The sequence below is a fragment of the Typopeltis vanoorti genome, chromosome 13 (assembly GCF_054136105.1).
Source record: "Typopeltis vanoorti isolate ZY-2024b chromosome 13, IOZ_Tvanoo_1.0, whole genome shotgun sequence".
NCBI lineage: Eukaryota > Metazoa > Arthropoda > Arachnida > Uropygi > Thelyphonidae > Typopeltis > Typopeltis vanoorti.
The window spans coordinates 126948477-126971025 of record NC_143561.1 but is presented as its reverse complement, the minus strand read 5'-3'; the positions used below and the strand labels follow the sequence as shown (position 1 = coordinate 126971025).

The 22549-nt window shown below is 34.5% G+C and overlaps 1 protein-coding gene across 1 annotated transcript in view; it reads left to right on the top strand.

The window, feature by feature from the left end:
• Positions 1-22549, top strand: part of LOC150100525 (polycomb complex protein BMI-1-like) — a 265230-nt gene that overhangs the window by 23897 nt on the left and 218784 nt on the right. The window contains exon 2 of the mRNA XM_090402672.1: positions 11761-11911. Coding sequence (XP_090258798.1) covers positions 11800-11911 — 112 coding nt within the window. The 5' untranslated portion in view covers positions 11761-11799. The remainder of the gene's footprint in view (positions 1-11760; positions 11912-22549) is intronic.

Genomic DNA, 22549 nt, shown 5'->3' with positions numbered 1-22549 from the left:
AAAAAAGCCTAGAACTACAATAATATCCCATGTTTTCTCAAATCCAACATCTACACCTTCAGTTATAGAAGCTATACTTAGATGTACTCTTTTGTTGGATTCCAAGCCATTCTGGGATCAAGGGAAATGAGGCTGCAGATACTGCAACTAGGTCCAGCACTGGCCCTACTCACAGTGCAGCATGTGAATTTGCATGGGGTGGCAAAATTGGCCTACACTATATGAAAAATAAATCATAAAAAAGTAATTTATTCCTTCTCTGTTGAAACCAGACTTCAGGATGTCCTTAGTTAAATTTTTACATAATAAAACTTCATTGTACTGCATATTTTTTTTTAAAATTATAATAATTTAAAATATGTATCATGTTGCATTTAATATTGCACTGTCAGTGTTAATATCAGACGACGTGCCAATAGCAGAACATCTTCTGTCTTGCATTTATTTCTGATTTCATTGTTGGCCGTGAGTTGACCTTAACCTGAGGTTAAAATGCATGCATATTTAATCAAAATTGCTTAATGAAAGTACAGTAACATATTCTTAATGAATATAGAATTACAAGATTGGATTATATATAATGTTTCAAAATGATTGAAATAATTTGAAATTTTGTACGATGTGACAATGGTCATTATTCTGTCTTCCATGTGCGATTTCCGCTGTTTCTTATTTGTAAGCGAGAATCCGGCCAGTCCGTAGTGCAGTGTTACCATCGATGGGATGACTGTCTTTTCGTGTTTTACATTGGGTTGAGCCCAGGGAATGCAGCCAGTCCTGAAATAATCTTCAACAATACTTTTAATGTGAATGCTGTCTTTTTCCAAGCAGCGAGCATAGTCTTTCAAAACGAAAGCTTATTAAAATTTAAGAGTGAAAATGTAAATTAACTCATGTTAAGACATGACACCTGTTCTAAAAATCTAAAAAAATTATATCTGCCATGGTTATGTGTTTGTGATTTAGCAGTTCTTCATTCTACATGACGTGATGAGCATTACTTACATGTAAATTAATAGTAATACATTATTTTCTTTCTTTCTTTCTTTTAACCCTTTAACGGTGTTCGATGAGTATACTCTTCATGTGAAAAAATAAATTACCCTTTGTGACAAAAATTAAAATTTTAGTAAAAATTAAAAAATATATTTCTCTTATTATAAAGGAATCTAATGATCAATGATTTTTTGCATTTTTTATGAAAATAATGCTGTATGCAAAGCAAAAAAAAATACCATTACATGCAATTCAAATAATTTCTTGTGAGAACTGTGCAAACGGAGCATAATTTTCCCCAGAAAATAATGAAAACTCTATGGAAAAACTTTTAAAAGAGATCATGCAATGCACTTCTAATTTGTAGTGTATTTTAACAAGTCAAATCCGATTTTTTGTAAACTATAATCATACCACAAATTGCTATACTTTTTTCTGTGTTCGTGGATTTTTCATGGTTTTTAAAAAACAATATTTTTTAGGTTGTGTTGTAATAGTATTTATGATATTAATGAATTTTGGAGCAATAAAATTATTGATTTTCAAATAAACTAACTTTTAATAATTGCCACTTTGTTATAATTTAATTAAAATTTTCAGCAGGTGCATTTATTCTGCGTTTGTCGAGTATACTCGTCTTCGCTTGATTGTAATTACCCATGCAGATGCACATTTTCAGAACAAACTTCCACCATTAAAGGGTTAATTGCCTCTCTCTTTCTGTAAAAAAAAAAATATAGTTTATGATAATTTTTCATTAACTTATGAATTTTACCCATGAATTTTATGGATTAGCTAATGTTACTATTTAGAATTTATGATCAGACACGTTAAAGCCTAGCTTAACATCATGGCTTTAAAACATCATTAAAAGAGTTTTTTTTTTAGGGGGGAGGGGTGGCAAAATATGTTGTTGCACAGGGCAATAAAAATTCCTAGGCCAGGCCCTGGCTAGGTCAGCTCATTACTCAAACATCACCGTACACTGATTACCTGCAGATTATTGAACACAAACTTCTCTCAGTGGCATTCATCTTGGAATAGAGAGAGAGAGAGAGAGACTAATAATAAGCTCTTCCAAATTAAGCCTGAAATTAAATTATGGCAGTTTAGTCTGTTTGGAAGTTGTACTGCTTGGCCTTGCATAAGTCATAGCAATTGTGTATACTCCTTCCTATTGAAAGGTGATAACATGCCTCGGTGTGAGTTTTGTAATGCTGAACTCACCATCATTAGTCAGTTTTAATTGACTCTCCTCAATCCATAAATGAGCAGTTTTGTTTTTTTTTTAGCCATATTCACAATTTATCTAAGCACTATCTCAAGCAGATTTTATCAGACTCCACCAATATTTCTTTTATTTTTACCAAATTATCAAAGAGAGATAATTTACAGTAATTAACATATTTTGCCATATATCAATCATTTATGCTATCTTTGTTTATACAGTGTTGTTTCTTGTATATACCCAGTGGTGAGCTATGGAAATTTTAATAAAGTGCTCGCATTGCCAAAAAAAAAAAAAAAAAAAAAAACTGTATCTCACACAAAAACTTTTATTAATACAGCTTGTGTACTCCTTAATCAAAAAGTATGAGGGGACAATCAACCTGTAAAGGCTATCATTTTTAAACAAATATTTCATGATCTAAACATGAAATATTTGCACACAATCATCTGTGTTAATTTATCTCACATGAGAAAAACATTTTTTTACATTCAAAATATAATAAGAATAAAATCTTTTATAATCGCACATATGAAATAGTCTGCATTTTTTATAAACAAATTTGTTATGTTTGCAATAGAAGTTTTTATGACAAACAATCTATAAATAATAAATAAATATTATCTAAACACAATAATATTGAAATACTTAATATTTCTCTTTTGTTTTTATACTTCAAGTGATAATCAATGGTACCAATCAAGGGGCATTATTTTATAGTCCCATTTATTTATATGTGATTACCAAAGTGAATTCTTAGTTGTGAAATGTAAAACAGTATTATTATTAATTAATTAATTTTTTTATTTATTAATTCTTCTTCCTAACATGGAATTTTGGCCATGTGGCCTGTTCCGGTCTCATGCCATCTCTTTCTTGGTCTTCCGATTTTTCTTTTTCCACTTATTTTGTATCTGTATAATATTTTTGGAAGTTTGCTGTTGTCCATTCGATTTAATGTTCTAGCCATTTTTGTTTATACTGTCTTATGTAGTAATTAATTGGTTTTATTTTCAGGGATTGTAAGATTTCTTCATTTGTTTTGTGGTCCCACTTGGTATATCCAGCTGTTTTTCTGAGGAACTTCATTTCTGCTGTTTGAATTCGTTTTTCATCTTTCCTTTTCATGGTCCATTATATCTGCATTATATTATATCTGCATTGGTTTTGACGAGACATTATATAGTCTGATTCTAGTGTGTTTTTGTACCAGGGATGGCTTAAATATATTATTTATTATGCCATTTACTCTGACAAAGTTTGATATTTTAGTGTGTCTTTTTCTTCTTCGTATGATAGATTACATCCCATGTATCTGAAAGTGTTTACTTGTTCTAGTATTTTATTATCTATCACTATTTTACTTCTTATTGGGTTTCTCCTTTGAATGCCATTATTTTTGTTTTTTCTTTGGATATTATCATATTATATTGCTTTGAGATATCATTTAATGATCTTTGTAAGTCATCTTCTGATGTAGCTAATACTTTTGATCATCTGCAAATAGTAGTGTATCTATCTTCATTTGCGGGATCATTTGTATACCAAATGGGTTATGTTGTTTCCAGATTGTTAATATTTCATTTATATATATATATTGAAAAGCAGAGGTGAGAGGGTACATCCTTGTCGTACTCCTCTTGATATATCTTTCCATTCTGAGGTGTGTTCTAATTTAACTGCTATTTTATTTCCTGTATATATTTCTTGAATAGATTGTAAAAGTTGGTTTGGTATGTTTAAATCGGTTAATATTTTAAACAATTTTTGTCTATTAATTTTGTCAAAGGCTTTTTCATAATCAATATAAAGGCCACGTGGGTTTCTTTTTGAAATTCTCTTCTCTTTTCTATTAATAATTTTAAAGTAAAAATTGGATCTATGTAGGATCGGCCTTTTCGGAAACCATTTTGTTCTTCTAGTAATTTGTTTTATACAATGCTGCTTAGTTTCTCTTTTAATATTCCTGCATATATTTTATATCCTGTATTCAGCAGGCTAATTCCTCTATAATTATTGCAATTGTCTTTATTTCCTTTTTTATAGATTGGGATAACCAGTGCTTTTTTCCAAGAGTTAAGGGTTTTTCCGGACATCCAAACCATATTAAAAAATTTCATAAGTTAAATTTTTCACCTGCATTTTTGTATAGTTCTATATTTATATCGTCTTCTCCTGGCGTTTTCCTATTTTTCATCTTATATTTTTCAGTTCTAACATTGTGATATTTTCTATTAGGTCATTCCTTGTCTTATAAAATTTTAATTCATTGTTCTCATCTGTCCAGAGATTTTGGAAATAGGTCACCCATTTTTCTAAATCTATTGTTTGTATTTTTATCTTTTCTTTTATTTCTTTATTCATGTATTTTATTACTTTATAGGTTTTGGGTTGTTGCTTAAATAAATCCTTTTCTAGTTCTGTTACGAAATTGTTCCATCTTTCTCTATGTTTTTTCCTTACTTCTTGTTTTGCAATTGCACTATTTCTTTTATACTCTATTTCTGCTTCTATTGTTTTGGAATTTAGCCATTTCTGGTAACTATCCTTTTTGGTTTTTATTATATTTTCTATTTCTTTGTTCCAGTCTCGTTGTCCTCTTTTTCTAATCCATTTGTGCTTTATTCCTAAGGTTTCTGTTGCTGCTTTTTTGAGAATTTGTTTCAAATTTTCCTATTCATCTTCTATGTCACTTGATTCATGTGTGGTTTCTGTTTTTAAGTTTGTGCATTTTTGATATTGTAGTCTAACTTGAGGATCCTATAATGAAGAAATTTTGTAGCTTGGCTGGTAAGAATTTTCAATTCTATGTGTTTTTAGCCACTTTGGTTTAAAACGAATTTTTGCTGATACCATATAATGATCAGGGTTTAATTCAAAGTCTCGATATGCTCTTATGTCTAAAGTTAACTCCGCTAATTTAAAATTTGTGATAACGTAGTCAATTACTGATTTGTATCCTCTGGCTGACCAAATATATTGATGTATTTCCTTGTGTTTAAACATTGAATTCATTATTCTCATATTATTATAAATGACAAAATCATGCAATCTGCAACCATTTTGATTACATGTATCTTCGCTAAATTTACCTATGTTTGTTTTGTATTTTTTGTTTCCTATTCTGGCATTTAAGTCTCCTGCTAGCAGTAAATAGTCAGTTTTGTTTGTTTTATCTGTGGCATTCTGTAATTCTTTATAAAATATATTACTGTCTTCTTCTTTTCCCTCTTCTGGTGCATATGCACCAATTATTGTTATGTGGCCTCTTAATGTCTTGAGTCTAATTTCTATTAGCCTTTCATTCAAATAGTTATAATATGCAATATTGTTCTTTAGGGATTTATGTACCATAATCATTATACCTTCTTTTGCTCTTTCTTCTTGTTTGTTAAATAAAATAAATATTTTATTTAATAAAATCACTTTGTTAGGTTACCATATGAGTTTGTTGCTTAATATATTTCAAAAAATTATGTTTTTTTTAAAAAAAAAAGAGTAAACAATAAGAACAAGGGACTCGCAAATTTGAGAAAAATTTAACAATGGGCTCGGGCGAGCCCCTTATAGCTCACCACTGTATATACCCATTTAAGACCTTGTTTTTTATTTTGTTTTATGAACTTTTTATACTTTTTCATTGATTGTTTTACATCTAATTTTTATCCATTTATATGTGCATAAACATATAAAGAATTGATACAAATATCTAGGACTAATCATTACAAACAATCATAAACTTGATAATGAAGTTTCAGCTAGAAATAATAGCACGATGTAAAGTTTTTAACCATTATAGAGAGATATTTAAAAGCAATTTGCCAAACTGCCTGAAAAGAAAAATAAAGATCTACAACTGGTGTGTACTCTCTCAACCTGTGGTCGTGAAACCTGGAGTCTGACTAAAAAACACTTAGAGAAACTGAAAACAACACAAAGAAACATGGAAAGAACCATTTTGGAAATAACCTGGTTAGATAAAAAGAAGAATGCTTGTATAGGGGAGCAAACAAAGGTAATGGACATTGCTTAGTAATAAAAGGCAACAAATGGCACTGGGCAAGACATGAGATGAGAATGTCTAGAACTCGTTATCAGAAACCAGATAGACTACTGGTAAGATGGGACGATGAGATGTTATGAACATTTATGGTGGAGAGATGCACATGACCGACTAAAATGGGAGAAGCATGAAGAGGCATTCGTCTAGTAGTGGACTGAAGAAAGCTGTTGATGATCTATATAAACAAGTGTGTGTGTGTGTGTGTGTGTGTGTGTGTGTGTGTGTGTGTGTGTGTACACTGTATGTTTTTCTACACTTTTCTTTTTAGAACTACTATACATTTCTATTTATATCCGTTTATATTTTTTCTACTTTTTAACTTGTATGCTTATTGGTGCAGTATGATCGCAGCTGTCTTTGTATCTTAAAACACAGAAAAACAATCAAACAAATCTTCCAGTTTTGTACTCTGTTTTCATTGATATTTTACTTTCTACTAGCATGATTTAGTCTCTTTTTTTCATGGCAAATGTTCATTGTGTGCAGATTGCATTTGCAAATCTTCAGACTAATATTCACATGCAGTTAGTGCTAATATGTTGAAGGAAGTTGTGATAGCGGACGAATTTGCTGATAGTGAAGTTGTATCAACTGTGTACTCCTTGCTTTTGGGTTAAATTTAAGAAGAAAAAAAAAAGTACTTTTATACAAGCTCAATCAACAACTAGAAGAAGAAACCCATCATCAGAAAACTGAAGATAGGAATCATCAATGTATAGAGTATTAATGGAAAAGAAATTGAACTTGCAAAAGAATTGAAAAAGTACCACATGGACATAATTGGCATTATTGAGACATAAAAGACAAAAACAGGTGAGATCTTACTAAATAATAAGAATAGGATGTTATATTCAAGCAATAATGATCAAAGAAAGGAAGGAGTAGTGATAACATTCAACATCAAACATTGAGGATAAACTTGTTGATTGAAAGGCAGTTTCAAATAGAATGATGTGGGCATACTTTAGAATGGGGAATGAAACTTATTTGTGCCTATGGTCAGACAGAAGTGGAAGAATTTTTCAAGTCATTAGAAGAGGCAGCTGAGAAGTGGGTGGAAAGAAGCCAAAGAAGATGATGATGGTAGAGTTGGAAATGAATCCCTCAGGCATATAGTAACATTTAGGGAAAATTTGGAGAGAAGGGCAAAGCTGATAATAATGAGTATTTGGTGAATATCTGCTCAGGACATGGAGTAGTCATTACTAACATCATTTTCCAACATTAAGATGTGCACAAATTCATGTGGAGAAAAGATACAAGAAATATGAAAAATTTTATTGACTCTGTTATTGTTGATAGTGATGTCTTCATGCTGGTCCAAGATACAAGAGTGTACAGAGGATTTGAGATTGGAAGTGCCCATTACTTAGTGCTGAGCAGGATAAAAATTGATAATACATTGAAAGAACAATATGTAAGAAAGTTTAAAAAGAATTAAAATTGAGCAGCTTTTACAGGTAAATTGTGGACTCAGCTATACAAACATTATTGAAGAAAATTTGAAGTAATTTGAAAATAAGAACCAAATCCTGGATTCTTAGCAGCAAACTCTGAAGAAGACATTGCTTGATTCAACTATATGTGGTGAAGTTGTCTATAAAAATAGAAAAATAAGAACCCCATGGTGGACACAAGATGATAAACAATCAGTTTTTAGAAAAGAAGAACGATAACAAAAGTTCATAGCAAATAAGTCGGTTGATGCCTTAAAAGAATATAGGGGAAAATGTAAGTAGCTAAACAGAAGTCATGGGGAAGAGTTTGTTAAGAATATAGAAAATATCAGGGAGTGGCAAAATGTCCTAGAGGCTATTGGAAAAGTAGGAAACAGTACTGTAAAAGGAATTACAGATGATTAAGGTGACATGAAAAATGAAGATAAGGATATCTTGGATGTCTTGAACAATTACTTTGAAAGTCTGTTAAATGAAACAAGCAGTGACAGAATCATACTAGAACATTTTCATGAGGGAAAGCAATATATCTGTACTTGAGGTAGAAAAAAAAACATCAAAAATTTGAAATGCAGAAAAGCAGCTGGGGTACGGTGATATTTGACCAGAAATGCTTAAGTATGGAAGTATAAAAGTTTTGCAGTGGCTACACCTCATAATTCATAGGGCCTGATCAGAAGGTCGAATTGCAGATGATTGGAATTCATCCAATATAAAAAAGAGAATAAAGCTGAATGTTAGAATAACAGAAATTTCTCTACTAAATTTCCAGTTAAGATTTATGCAAGCATATGAAAAGAGGTTGAGAAAGATTGTGGGACAAAAACGTGGATAAGAACAAGCTGGGTTCAGGTCAAATAACAGTTGACAAGATCAGATTTTCACTTCATGATAAACAGTTGAAAAATTGTATTATGACAAGGTGTCCAGAGAAAAGCTTTTCAAAGCACAACAGTTAGATGGGATAAATGGAACATTATACAGAGCAATACATAGTCTATATATAAATTGTCAGTCAGTAGTTAAAATTGAAGGAAATACAGGAAGATGGTTTTGGTAAAATCAGAGGTAAGACAAGGATGCACCCTTTTCTTTATATGCCCTCCACAGCATTTTCTTCTGCAGTTCATGCTTAAAGATATTGCTTATCCATGTAACTCCTACCTGATTAACCCTCCTTACTTTAGGTATACAATTTAATATTACTTTCTCAAGAAGTATGAATGTATACATTGGACACATGCACAAAAGCGAGTGAGAAATAAGGAATGATGGTGTGGAAGAGATGTTCGAGAAAATTGTAGGGCTAGTTTTGTCAATCAAGAAAAGCAATAATTGTGGCAATGGGGATAATGAATTCAGTTTGCTGAATCAACTCGGGCTGCTTATCTGAACCAGTCAGAGTTTGAGTTATGTGGAAGAGTAAATAGAGGTAGTCATGAAAACTAGATATGGCAGTATGAGAAGGGGGGGCGGGTAAAGAATTTTGTTGATGAATCAACTCAGACTGCTTATTTGAACTGCTCAGGATTTAAGAATTACTTGAATATGAATCAACTTAATAGTTGGTTATCATGACATGCAAACTAATGCAGGAAGCATCAGGAATGAATGGATAATAAATTTTTAGCATTGGTAATGATATAGGACCAAAAATTTTTGGTATTAATGAGCCTGGTTAGCAGAAGAGGATATTTGTATAGAAATGGAATATGATGGATACATTGTGTTCAGGAAGGACAAGTACAATAAAAAGAATGGAGAAGAATTGCTAATGATTGTGAGAGATTAAATCCAACTAGAGTGGAAATCCTGAATGATGGGTGGTACTATGTGTAACAGGCAGTAGCTTGGAGGTTGTTTGGTAACAGTGTGTAATAGATGTACAGTCTTATTAAGCAAGAGATCTCAAGAAAAGTTTATGGGAAAGGAATACTGAGTGTACAAGGTGACATCAGTTATGAAAATTACAAATCTCATGCCAGAAAACTATTGCATGGAAAGTTGAGCCTGAATATGAAAAGAAACTGACTCTGCTGCCAAGGACTAATTCTGTTGTTATGCTCTGAGTCAGAGAAAGAATAATACTGAGTGTGGGTGATAAATGCAAAGGGGATTGTTCGTCTAATGGTTGCCTACATTGCAAAGTGAATAGAGGGCACTACTACTGAATGATATGAGGAGGTACTAGAGCTGTCACATAAGCAACATAACTTTGGCCCTAGGGACTGATGGCTGAGTCCCAACCTAATACACACGTTTGCACGCGCACACGCACAAATAGTGAAAAGGTGTGTAACACCTTATCAAATTATTCTCAGTTAGATCTAGTTGTTGAAAATTTTTTCACTTAGTTATAAATTAAATTAAAGATGCTAAGAAATTATATTCTTGTTTAATCCTTTATCCAAGTGTAAGTAAACTTTCTTTGCTTCACAGTGAGAATGTCATCGCATGGTGTGCTGTTTCCAATCATGGCATAATTAGACCCTACTTCATTGAAGAGGGTGGTGTAACCGTGACCTTGAATAGTGAACGCTATATTGATAATCTGTTGGTTCCGTTCACCCAGGATTTGCATAGAACATGTCGTGCAAAAAACATTACATTCTTGCACAGGCATTCCAACAGGACTGAGCACCCTGTCACACATCACGTGGTTCTAGAGCCTAGTTATCAGAACACTTCCCTGGGAGGCTCATTTTGAGGTTCACAGAATTCCTGTACCCTTCACCCTCTCCTGATCTCACATCATTTGATGCGTTCATTTGGATTATGTTGAAGAAATGATTATTCTACCATGATCTGCCTTCAAACCCCCTTGAATAATTGAGGGATAAAATTACACAATATGTCCAGCAGATGTCCCAACCCTTGTTCTCCAAGATGACAGAGAACCTTTGCATGCACTATAAAATCTGTCTTGAAAGACAAGGTGCCCATTTTGAGCATGTAATCCACCATCATTAATGCTTTATTCAACCAAGATTCCACCGTAGTTGTGGATGTACATATCATTATGTGTAAACATGTATTTCTTAGTTAATAAACCCGCTTACTCCATAACATATATCATTGTAGTTATTCAGTACATTTTTTTTTTTTTGCACCCTATTGTACAAGTAGCCTTGGTGTGAAGACGTTTATTGCACAAACTTAGTTTGCTTACACTTATATAAAGGATTAAACAAGAGTAACTACTCAAAATAGATTTATAGGGTTATGGGAGAAGCAAAGTCCATAAAAGAACAAGATGGTGGTGGGGGTGGGGTGGGGGTTTTGACCTGAGATGATGGACATTGGTTAAAGATAGACCAAACTGGAAAGTTATGGTGAGACCCATATTCAGCAGTGGATGGAAAGAAGCCAAAGAAAATGATGATGGTAGAATGAGTACCCCTGGAAACTATATAATAGTCATTTGAGTAAGAGAGTGAAAAGTATATTTTTGCATGGAGAGCTGGTTCAAATTTTCAGAGCTCCATGTGTAAATCTACAGGTTTTGTTTACAAGAAGTTTTTAATCAACATATACTGTAGCGCTTAAATTTAAATTACTGTTCATTGAACAGCTAAAAGTGTTATGTACTGTGAACAGCAAAATGTTATAGAACTTTACTGATCTATGTGTGGATCATAGTGATGTAATAAGTTGGTATCTTTTAGTGTTTTCATGGTGGGAAAATATATTCATAAGGGTTAAGAAACTAGATTTAATAGCAGTGATCATTAGTTTGTTCCTGTGCACATGAATGATGAGTAGTTTGTATCACAGAAAACATAATTGCTCAAAATAATATTTTTTTGTAGTATTATATGTACAGTATTTTAGACTGCACTATACATATTCCTTTTTAGATTCTTTCTTACTAAAATATAATGCTATACTTAAAATAGTTTATAAATTGTTATTAAAACCGATCATGAAAAAATTGATAATTATAAACATTGTTTTTCCATAATACAATGAATTAATAGAAATGAAATCAATAAACTTCTTTTATTCCCCCCCCCTAGTTATGCGGTAGCAACTGAGGTGAGTGAAACACTGAGACTATGCAACCAACTACTAAGATCAAACTGGCAGACTTAAATCCTTATCTCACATGTGTGCTATGTGGTGGATATTACATAGATGCCACAACCATTATTGAATGTTTGCATTCTTGTAAGTTTTAAATTCAAAAATATTTAATTATTAATATTATGGTTGATTTTTTATCAAAAAAAAAAAAAAAAGATGGGGAAGATAAGTAGGACTTTCATTAACATTAGTATGATAAAATGCTTGGTATCTGAATACTATGCGATCAAATATGTCAAACAACCAGATTACAAATTCTTCAGAGCTGCCTCATTCTGTTATTAGCCACTCTAGGTGATAATCAAGATTTTCTGCATAACTATCTTTTGTTTGTTTGTATATGGCTCTTTAAATAAAATGTAATCGCATCTGTTTGTGTTAACACAGTTTTATTTTTAATTTCTGATTCTGTTAGAATTTTTTTAACAAAATATGTCCCACTTAAATTATATTGCATTTAAGCTCATTGTTTAAGAAGCATGAAGAGACTGATATGAAATATTTGCCATTAATTTTGCCTATGCATAGAGATTTTAAGTTTACAGTGTTTTTAATGCAGTGTTTTTTGTTTCACAACAAGACCTGTGGATCTTTTGACATGTTCCTAGATGTGAAAAATGTATTTGTGGTGGAAAATTCCCAGTGATGGTGCTGGCCCTTTTCTGTGCTTTCCTTCTGTATTTTTTACTCTATTTTGCCAGAGTCTTTTATACTTTCTTATTCTTCAAACCACCATTACTGAGATCCAGTGCCCTGCCATTGTTTGCTGCGTACTGTCAGGACATCTGGAAAAGAGGATCCTGATGATGTGCAGGCACTTCTTAAACAAGATAGGACAAAGTCCTTATGGCCTAGCCAGGATCAGTCAGTCAGTAGGATTGCTTGCAAGGGTCAACATAGTTGCTGTGTAATACAGGAATAGGCTCCAAGGCTTGCTATGAAGTCACTATGGCATATGGGGGTTGCCCTGCCATTCCATTCCCTCATGCATCAACATCAATTGAGGGAATACCAGTTATGGTAAACCACATAGAAACTTAAACTTTCAAGAGAAGTGATATCACATGGGCCTCCTTAATGTTGCAAGGAAATTTACTCTGAACTAAATTATTAAGGAATGGCAGATTCTGACAAGGAGATGGTAATTTTATATCAGTACGAATATTATTGTTACCATCATCATCACACCCTACACAAAGTCAGCAGACTCATTCAGCTGACGGCATATTTATCACATTGAACCTTAAAATCTTTAACATTCCGAACATGTTCTAGTAATGTGTTCCATTCATCCACAACACTCCATGTAATAAAATCCACTCCTCACACCTTTCTTCACCATGTGTCCCACTCAAGGAAACCTTAGAGCTCATCCAAGCCAAATTTCCTCCCGATATTTCAGCCCTATTTCAGTTCACAATGAACTCAGGCTATTTTGTTTGGCAGGGAAAATTCTACAGCTAGAGGGACAGCCATGGGTTCACCACTCTCCCCACCCTTGGCCAACTTCTTTATGGAAACTTTTGAAGAGAAAGCCTTAAACTCTGCCCCACAAAAACCTACCATATGGCTTCGCTACGTTGATGATGTGTTCACTATTTGGCCACATGGCTCTGATACACTCCTCTTCTTCTTAACACACTTAAACAACCAGCACCCCAGAATGAAGTTCACCCTGGAAAAAGAGGAAAACAACAGCCTCCCTTTCCTAAACACACTAGTAACCCACCATCCTGATGGAACCTTGGTTTTCTCAGTTTATAGAAAACCCATCCATACAGGCAGGTACATTCACCAACAATCCCCCCCCCCCTCACAACAATATGGAGTCATTAAGACACTATATAAAAGGGCTAAACTAATCTGTTCAAATGACAGTGCCCTGACCACTGAACTAAACTACATCCTCAACACTTTCTCAGCCAATGGCTATCCCCCCAAAAAATACTAACCAGTAAACCACAACCCCCCTTCACAATAAAGATTATTCTAAATCCATCACCATTTCCTACATCCGGGGCATCTCTGAAAAAATAACCAAAATCCTAAAAAAAAATGACCTGACCTCTTGTTACAGACCATATAGAAAATTGGCATCCCTTATTTGCTCCACAAAAAACCAACCACTGACCCTAGACCCACCTGGTGTATACCAGGTCCCTTGTAAGCTGTCCTACTTTGGCCAAACAGGCAGGACAGCGAATATCAGAATTTCGGAACACAAAGACTACATCTGGTTTCACCAGTACAGCTACTCGGGGCTTGCAGACCATGCTCTGGATACATGCCACAGAATACGTTGGAAGAAAGCCACAGTAATACACTGCAGCAAGTTTAAATTTGAAAAGACTATTCTTAGAATCAGCCTCAGCCCTAAAAAAAAACATGCCAATCCTCAACAAATTTGGATGCAAGAGCCTGCCCCAAATATGGGAGACGTACATCATGAGAACTTCAGCCCAATGGCCAATACCTAATATAGCCTGCTAGGGGGCACCATCAGGACTTTAGGAAAAACAGTGGTCTCTTCTCTTTGACTTCATTTGCTGTTTTAGTGCCTGCATGCACGTGTCTTAGTCTTATGTTCTCATGAAGATGGCAACGTGATGTTGCCGAAATATAAGAAGTATATATTAAAGTTTATTTTAATTTATATTCCAGTATATGTTGTGAATTCCTTAAGTTATTTAATGATCAAAATAAAATAGACATTTACAATGAACTATACTTTATTTATTTATTTATTATTATTTGATAAAGGGTACTTAGTAATAATGAAAATTTAAGAAGGGATATGCAGATATCTGAAGTTTGAGAAACACTGGATTAGAGGAATGGTGGTGACTAGTTTAGCAGAGTGGTGCATGAAAGTACATATAGAAAAGGCATAGTGCAGAAACCAACTGTCTAGGGGAAAGTGACTGAATGGAGCCTATTAAAGTGGATTGTCCTTTTCTGTATATCATCAAGAAGTCTTAGGTAGGTTTTGGGTGCACCATCCCAAATGTGTGAACAATATTCCAAAGTTGGTCAGATCTGAGACTTGCAAAATTGTTAGGAGTTGATCAGAAGAGAAGTAATGTTTTGAATAAAGAAAGTTTTTTAGATGCTGAGGAGGATATGGATGTATGTAATAAGCTTATGCCAGGATAAGCTGGATGTGACTGTCAGCCCAAGAAGACAAAGCTGATTTTGAAAGGATATCAGAATATTATCAAAAGTGAGTGAAGTAGGATCCTTCTTGCAGGTAATAAGGCAGACCCGAGTGTTTATAGCATCGAAATTTACTAAGTTGTCACCACCCCATTTGAGAATGGTAAGGAATCAGTATTTAAGTCATTGGTTATGAAAGACTCTTGAGGCTTCAATTATTTCATTGCAACAGGGTTTCTCAAATAAGAGGAATGAAGAGTGCTGACATCCACAAAATTATGAATAGTATTTCAAGTCAGAGAGAGGCGGTTGTCAAGGAGGAAGAGTGTGGATGAGAGTACAGACGCCTAGGATACTCCAGCATTGATAAAGAAATCTGATGAGGGGAAGCCATCCACCATAACATGCAATGAATAGCCAGTGAGGAATCTATGGTGAGTCAATCGCAAAGCACAGGAGGGAGATCATAAGATGGTAACTTATCCATAAGGCTAGATAAAGGCTTTCTTCCGTGCTGTTGGGTAGATGCCAGATGAATGTGATAGCTTATACAGGATGAGTAGTAAGGAAACCTTGATGCAATCCATGATCAAATGCATTTGAAATATCAAGAGCAACCACTTGAAGGTTACAAGGAGGTCTTCTGTAGGATGAGAATGGCAAATCCATAGCAGATTGCCAATTAATTGATGAGTTTCCAGGTAGTAAAGAAGCTGGTTGTCAAATCTTCTCTATCACTTTTTTCATTGAGGTGAGAGCAATGGGATTATAGTTTGATGGCTGATTAGTGCCTCTCTTCTGATGTATTGGGTTGATAAAGACTTGCTTCTATGTTGTTGGGTAGATGCCAGCAACATGCTACCATGAATATGATAGCTTATTCAGGCAATAGAGGATGAATGTTAATTCTGGAGCATAACTAGTAGAATACCATCTGGACCAGGAGCCTTATTAGTATCAAGATTAATCAGAATTGTCTCGATGTCCTGACAGAAGAGGAGAATAAGCATGCAGTAGGACGTTAGTGCAGGAGATTTGTCGTGGTCCTCTTACCAAGTTGGAGGAAAATACTGATCCCTGGTGGTCTGCCTTATCCTTGGTTAAAGTTGCATGGTACCATCAGGATGTGAAAAAGGCAGAAATAAAGAAGGGAAGCAGTTACATCCAACAGCCTTAATGAGGGACCAGAACACTCTACTATCAGTTTTGGAGGAGACAAGCTTATTGTATTTCATTTTTAATGCATTTATTTGATTAAAAATTTATTTATTGAAATGATAACAGCAACTTAATTTAAATGCATATATGATATGAAAAACCTACACATTTTCTTGCACACTTGAAGTGTGTGTGATTTGCTTTTTTCAAGTAAAGTACCATAGCTATAACACATAATGGCAGCTCATTTTTCTTGCTTTATAACTGAAGTGAAAACCAGAAGTTTGTTGTGTAGTGGAGCATCGGTGGGTTGAAAAGAGCCCTGTAACGTTCCTGTGAGAGAAATATGATTTTTGGAATTGAAAACAGATATTTATGGAATGTTTCATATAGAAAAAAAACATGAAAAAGTTATCAATTGTTATGTTACAACAATGATGACATAACTATAATGTTGGAGGGAAAGGTATAGTAGATGATTGAACCTTAAACGAAACTCAAATTATGTTTTTGAAGTAAGGTTCTGAAATCCTTATTTCAAAAGTGTTTAAAGTAAGGATTTTAGATCCAGAAGTTTTATTTTCAACTCTCTAGAGATAAAACTTCTTTTATGAATTTGTTGGCAGCCACCCATGGTCAAATAACTTGACAGTGAATGAGATGCTTTACTTGCAAGTTATGTAAAAAAAATATATGTTGAATGCATTTAGAATGAGGCCGAAAATTAATTCACCACTTGTCACTGTTTACTCGCCTGTGGTGAGTGGGCAAGTGGATTTTTGGAGCCCTGTTTATTACCATATAATGATGTGTTCCACTTTCAACTCCATATTCTCATATCTTTGAATACTGCCATTCAGTCCTGTCTAGCATCATGAGACCATTTATTGATTTCAGACTTTTAGCGGGTTTGATTCATTTTTATTTATTCGTATGGGGTTCCCCTCGTTCCTCCATCGTCCCTTAGGACTGGTTGAGCCCTCCTAATGAGGAATTAAGTATGCATTTTATGACTGTAGGATCCATGTGTGTTCATGGACTGGTTTACTTGTTCTGAGGGACGAAAAACCCAAGTTTCTGGGTGAAGAAACCGTCTACCTCCATATGAAACCAACTAACTCACCTTTAGTCAAAAAAGACCAGATAAAGTTCCTCACATCATGGATAGGAATCGAATCCAGGTCTTTCCGACCAAAGGGCTTTGTCTGTACCGACTGAGCTACGGAGGCTTGGTTGGGTCCATTGTAAACCTTTGTATATCTTTGTATTAGTATATTCATTTAGCACCTGACGCTTCTCATTTTCACACACCTTAATCAACCTGCGCCCATTGTCATTAAAATGATGTTCTCCATAACATCTCACCACACGATTATCACTCTACTCAACTTGACTATTAGTCTTCTAACACTAATAATTCCTTGGATCCACCTGCTGATTCATTCATTTCTCTGAGATCTTCATTTCATCTAGTGAGGCATCGTCACAAGGGAATAGTTCCAATAGTTAAAAATTCTGATCTGTATACATAAAGATTTATCTTTATAAACCTTTCATTTACTTCGTCCCAACTTTTTATTTGTTCTTACATCTGCTTTCTGTTAGAATACATACTCCAGATTCAGCTCTTCATCTTTTATCCACTTCACTCCATATATGTATTTCAAAACCCTTACCTTTCTTTTTTGTCTAAATACTAAATATCTCATGATATTTAGTACAGCTCATGATATTTAGACTTCGTACTTCTTCTTTAAAGATTCTTGTTGAGAGGCTTATACGCTGGTTAAACATGATAACTAATATTTAAGGAATTGACAGCGTATACTAGAAATATAGATTAAATAAACTTTAATATATACTTTCCGATATTTCGGCAAACGTCACGTTGCCATCTTCTTGGGAACTTACTACAAAGACACGTGCACACAAGTACTAATAACAGCAAATGAGAGTGAAGCTAGGAAGCTAGCGTTTTCCTAAAGTCCTGATGGTTCCCCCTGGCGGGCTATATTGGTAGTTCTTGGCCTTTGGGCTGAAGTTCTTCTGATAAAAGTTTCCCAAATTTGGGGCAGTTTCATGCATCCAAATTTGTTGAGGTTTGGCATGTTCCTAAGGGCCGAGGCTGATTCCATGAATAGTCTTTCATACTTGAACTTGCTGCGGTGTATTACTGTGGCTTTCTTCCATCTTATTCTGTGGCGAGTATCCAGAGCGTGGTCTACAAGCCCAGAGTGGCTGCACTGGTGAAATCGGATGTAATCCTTGTGTTCTGAGATTCTGATATTTGCTGTCCTGCCTGTTTGGCCAAAGTAGGACAGTTTACAGCTGCAAGGGACCTGGTATACACCAGGTAGGTCTAGGGGAAGTGGTTGGTCTTTGGTGGAGCGGATAAGGGATGCCAGTTTTCTATGTGGTCTGTAACAAGTGGTCAAGTCATGTTTTTTTAGGATTTTATTGATTTTTTCCGAAGTGCCTCTGCTGTAGGGAATAGTGATGGATTTAGAGTAATCTTTTTTGTGAAGGGGAGGGGGTGGTGGGTTGTGGATAACTGGGTTAAGTATTTTTTGGAGGGGGTAGCCGTTGGCTGAGAAAGTGTCACGGATGTGATTTAGTTCAGTGGTTAGGGCTTGATCATTAGAACAGATTATTTTTGCCCTGTTGAATAATGTTTTAATAACTCCATATTGTTGTGAGGGGGGGGGGGGGATTGTTGGTGAATGTATCTGCCTGTATGGGTGGGTTTTCTATAAACTGAGAAAACCAAGGTTCCATCAGGTTGGCGGGTGACTAGTGTGTCTAGGAAGGGGAGGTTATTGTTTTCCTCTTTTTCCAGGGTGAATTTGATTCTAGGGTGTTGGTTGTTCAAGTGTGTTAGGAAGGAGAGGAGTGAATCCGGGCCATGTGGCCAAATAGTGAAAACATCATCAACGTAGCGAAGCCATATGGTAGATTTTTGTGGGGTTGAGTTTAAGGCTTTCTCTTCAAACATCTCCATGAAGAAGTTGGCCAAGGGTGGGGAAAGTGGTGAACCTATGGCTGTCCCCTCTATCTGTTTGTAGAATTTTTCCTGCCAAACGAAATAGCCTGAGTTCATTGTAAACTGAAATAGGGCTGAGATATCGGGAGGAAATTTAGCTTGGATTAGCTCTAAGGTTTCTTTGAGGGGGACATTTGTGAATAGGAAGGAGACATCAAAACTGACCATTATGTCATTATGTTGGAGTGTAAGGTTTTCTATACTGGCTTTGAAGTGGGCTGAGTTTTTTACGTGTGATGGTGTATTGCCAGTATAGTGTGAGAGCGCTTTGGCTAAATGCTTGGCTAGTTTGTAAGTGGGGGAATCAATGCCATCCACTATGGGACGTAATGGCACATTTTCTTTGTGTATTTTTGGGAGCCCATATATGTGGGGGGGGGGTCTAGAGTTATAGGGTTTTAGTCTGTTGGTAATCTCCACAGGCCAAGAAGTGACCTTCTTAAGGAGCCTATGGAGTTTTCTAATTTGTGAGTTGGTGGGATTGTAATCAATGGGGAGGTAAGTGAAACGATCTAATAATAAAGCCTTGAGCTTACCTGTGTAGTCTTTAAGATTGAGTACCACAGTGGCATTTCCCTTATCCGCTTTGGTGATCACTATTTTTTTGTTTCTCTTCAATTCTTGTAGTGCCTTGTATTTTCATAAAGAAATTGTATTTCCATGTTTAAATTTCTCTAGCTGCTGCAATTATTCATGTTGTGAAGGTTCTGGAGGAGAAAACTATGTAGACAATAAAAATAAATAATTTACTAGTTCAAATTAATTATTTACAAGCTGATGTTTCACTAACTTAAGCTAGCATTATCAAAGACAATTTAACACATTACATGCTCATAGAAGACAACAAATCGAAATGGCCTAGATAACAAGGACAGTCACATGCATAGAGAGTACCAGTGGCACTTGTTGTGATTCTTGTTATAAATGCTGGTGGGTAGAAAAGGAGGTGTGCCAAAATCTATGTAAAAACTCAAAACTTTAGGTCTCTAGGACAGAATGAATTTTGTCCTCAAAACCAGCACTGCACCTGAAACAACAGAATGGATCCACAAAAAAAAAAAAAAAAAATCCAAACACACACCTTATTATCAGTCCTATTTTCTGCCACTGTTCTATCATTTCTCATTTCATTTAGCAGTCTTTGAAAGTAATTACTCCAGTCATCAAGAATATCCTTATCTTCAGTTCTCACGTCACCTTTATCATTTCAGATATATTTTACATTACCATTTCTGTTGTGATTCCTATCTTTAAAAAAGGTAGTAGAAATGACCCTAAAAACTATATATAGAGGTAGTATAAGCATACTAAATTCCTGTTACAAAATATATAGCAGAATTAGAGAAAGGAAGAGAATACAATTTAGAAACACATATTGCATTTATTGGCTTTGAAAAAGCATTTGACAAAGTTAAAAGAAAAGCATTTTATTTAACATATTAAAAGAAAGACAAATACCAAATAATATCCTAAAAGCTATCATAAGTATATATGAACATCATCATCATCATCAAATTCCTGTCATGTACCCTCAAGGGGTGTACAGGATATGATAGTACTACATGAAAAATGTACATCATTACTAACTTCCTATCTACAATTTTCCCCCAAATCAGTCTGTTACTTGTCAAGACTCCAACATTATCAGATCTTATATTTCTATCGTCTAAGGCACTTTGTACCGTATCAATCCACCTATATCTTGGTCTTCCTCTGGGTGGTTTTGCTGCCAACCTGGCAGAGAACGTTTGTTTTGCTAATCTTTCTTTGCCCATTCGGTTTAAGTGACCATACCACCTGAGATTAGCTCTGCTAACGCATTCCTGGATGTTGACAATGTCAAGTTCTTTCCTAATATCCTCGTTTTTAACATTGATGCCATCTGTTCACGCATCTAATCTTTCTCAGGACTCTCATATCTGCGGTCTCTAGTCTTTGGTCAAGTGTTTTACTTCTGACCCAGCTCTCAGATCCATAACTTAAAACTGGTTTGAACACTGTCTTGTGCAGCTAATTTAGTGTTCTGACTAATTTCTCTCTTATTCCATATGAATTTATTCAATTGACTTCCTACCATACCAGCTTTGCTGATTCTGTTGTCTATTTCTATATTTAATTTACCATCTTCAGTAAAAATCGTGCCTAAGTAGCTGAAATGTTTCACTTGATCCACAGGTTCTCCATTCACAACACAGTTGACATTTTCAATGATTCTGCCTATTTTCATTGTCTTTGTCTTTTTATTGCTGATCTTCATACCATATCTATTACAACAGCTATGAAAATAATCAAATACAAATAAGATTAAATCATGAGCTATCATATACGAGAGAGATAAACCAAGGGGTCCGACAGGGATGTCCCCTCTCAGTAACTCTTTTTAATATTTACCTAAATGAAATAATAATAAAATGGAATAAAAATTTCCATCAAGGTATTAAACTTTCTCCTACTGTGAACTTAAACACTCTCCTTTTTGCCGATGACCAAATAATAATTACAAATTCTGAAGATAGCTTACAGAAAGCTATTTTAGATCTAAATGAGATATCCAAAGATTATGGTATGATAATATCAACAGAAAAATCAAAAACAATGGCCTTTGAAGGACAAGATTCAGCAAGAACTAAAATAGTAATAGATAACAAGATCTTAGAACAGATGATTGAATTCAACTACCTAGGATGTATGATTACATATGAAAAAGATATAAACGTAAAAATTGCAAAATATTTAAAAATAACAGGTGTAATTAATTTTATATTTAAACCAAACCTAGTTCAAAAACAAACCAGACGAAAAGTATACAATACATTAGCCCTTCCAGTCTTATTGTATGGAAGTGAAATCTGGACAATAAAACAAAAAGACAAACAAAGATTAATAACAACAGAAATGAAGTTTATGAGAAAAACTGCAAAGTATACTCTATTTGATCGCAAAAGAAACAAAGAAATTATGAAAGAATTAAACCAAGAACCAATAATGGAAAAAATTAAAAAATATAAACATGGATGGAACACATTCAAAGAATGAAAATAGAAAGATTACCAAAACAAGCCTTAAAGTACAAGCCATTAGGAAAAGAAAACCAGGACGCCCTCTTAAATGATTCAACGATGACTTCTAAGGCTGGAACAGGCCATGCTAGGCCTAAATCCTTGATATGCATGATGATGATGACCATTTCTAAGCTTTCAATAGCCTCTAAAATATTTTCGACCTGCCTGGTATTTAGTTTGTAAGATCTTGCCAAAATCTTTCTAGGAGTTTTAATTAACTTGTTTTATACAGTGCTTTGCTTTTTTACATTTTTCTCTGTATGCTTTCAGAGTGCAAGCTGACTTACTTGCTAGAAATTCTTGATGTGC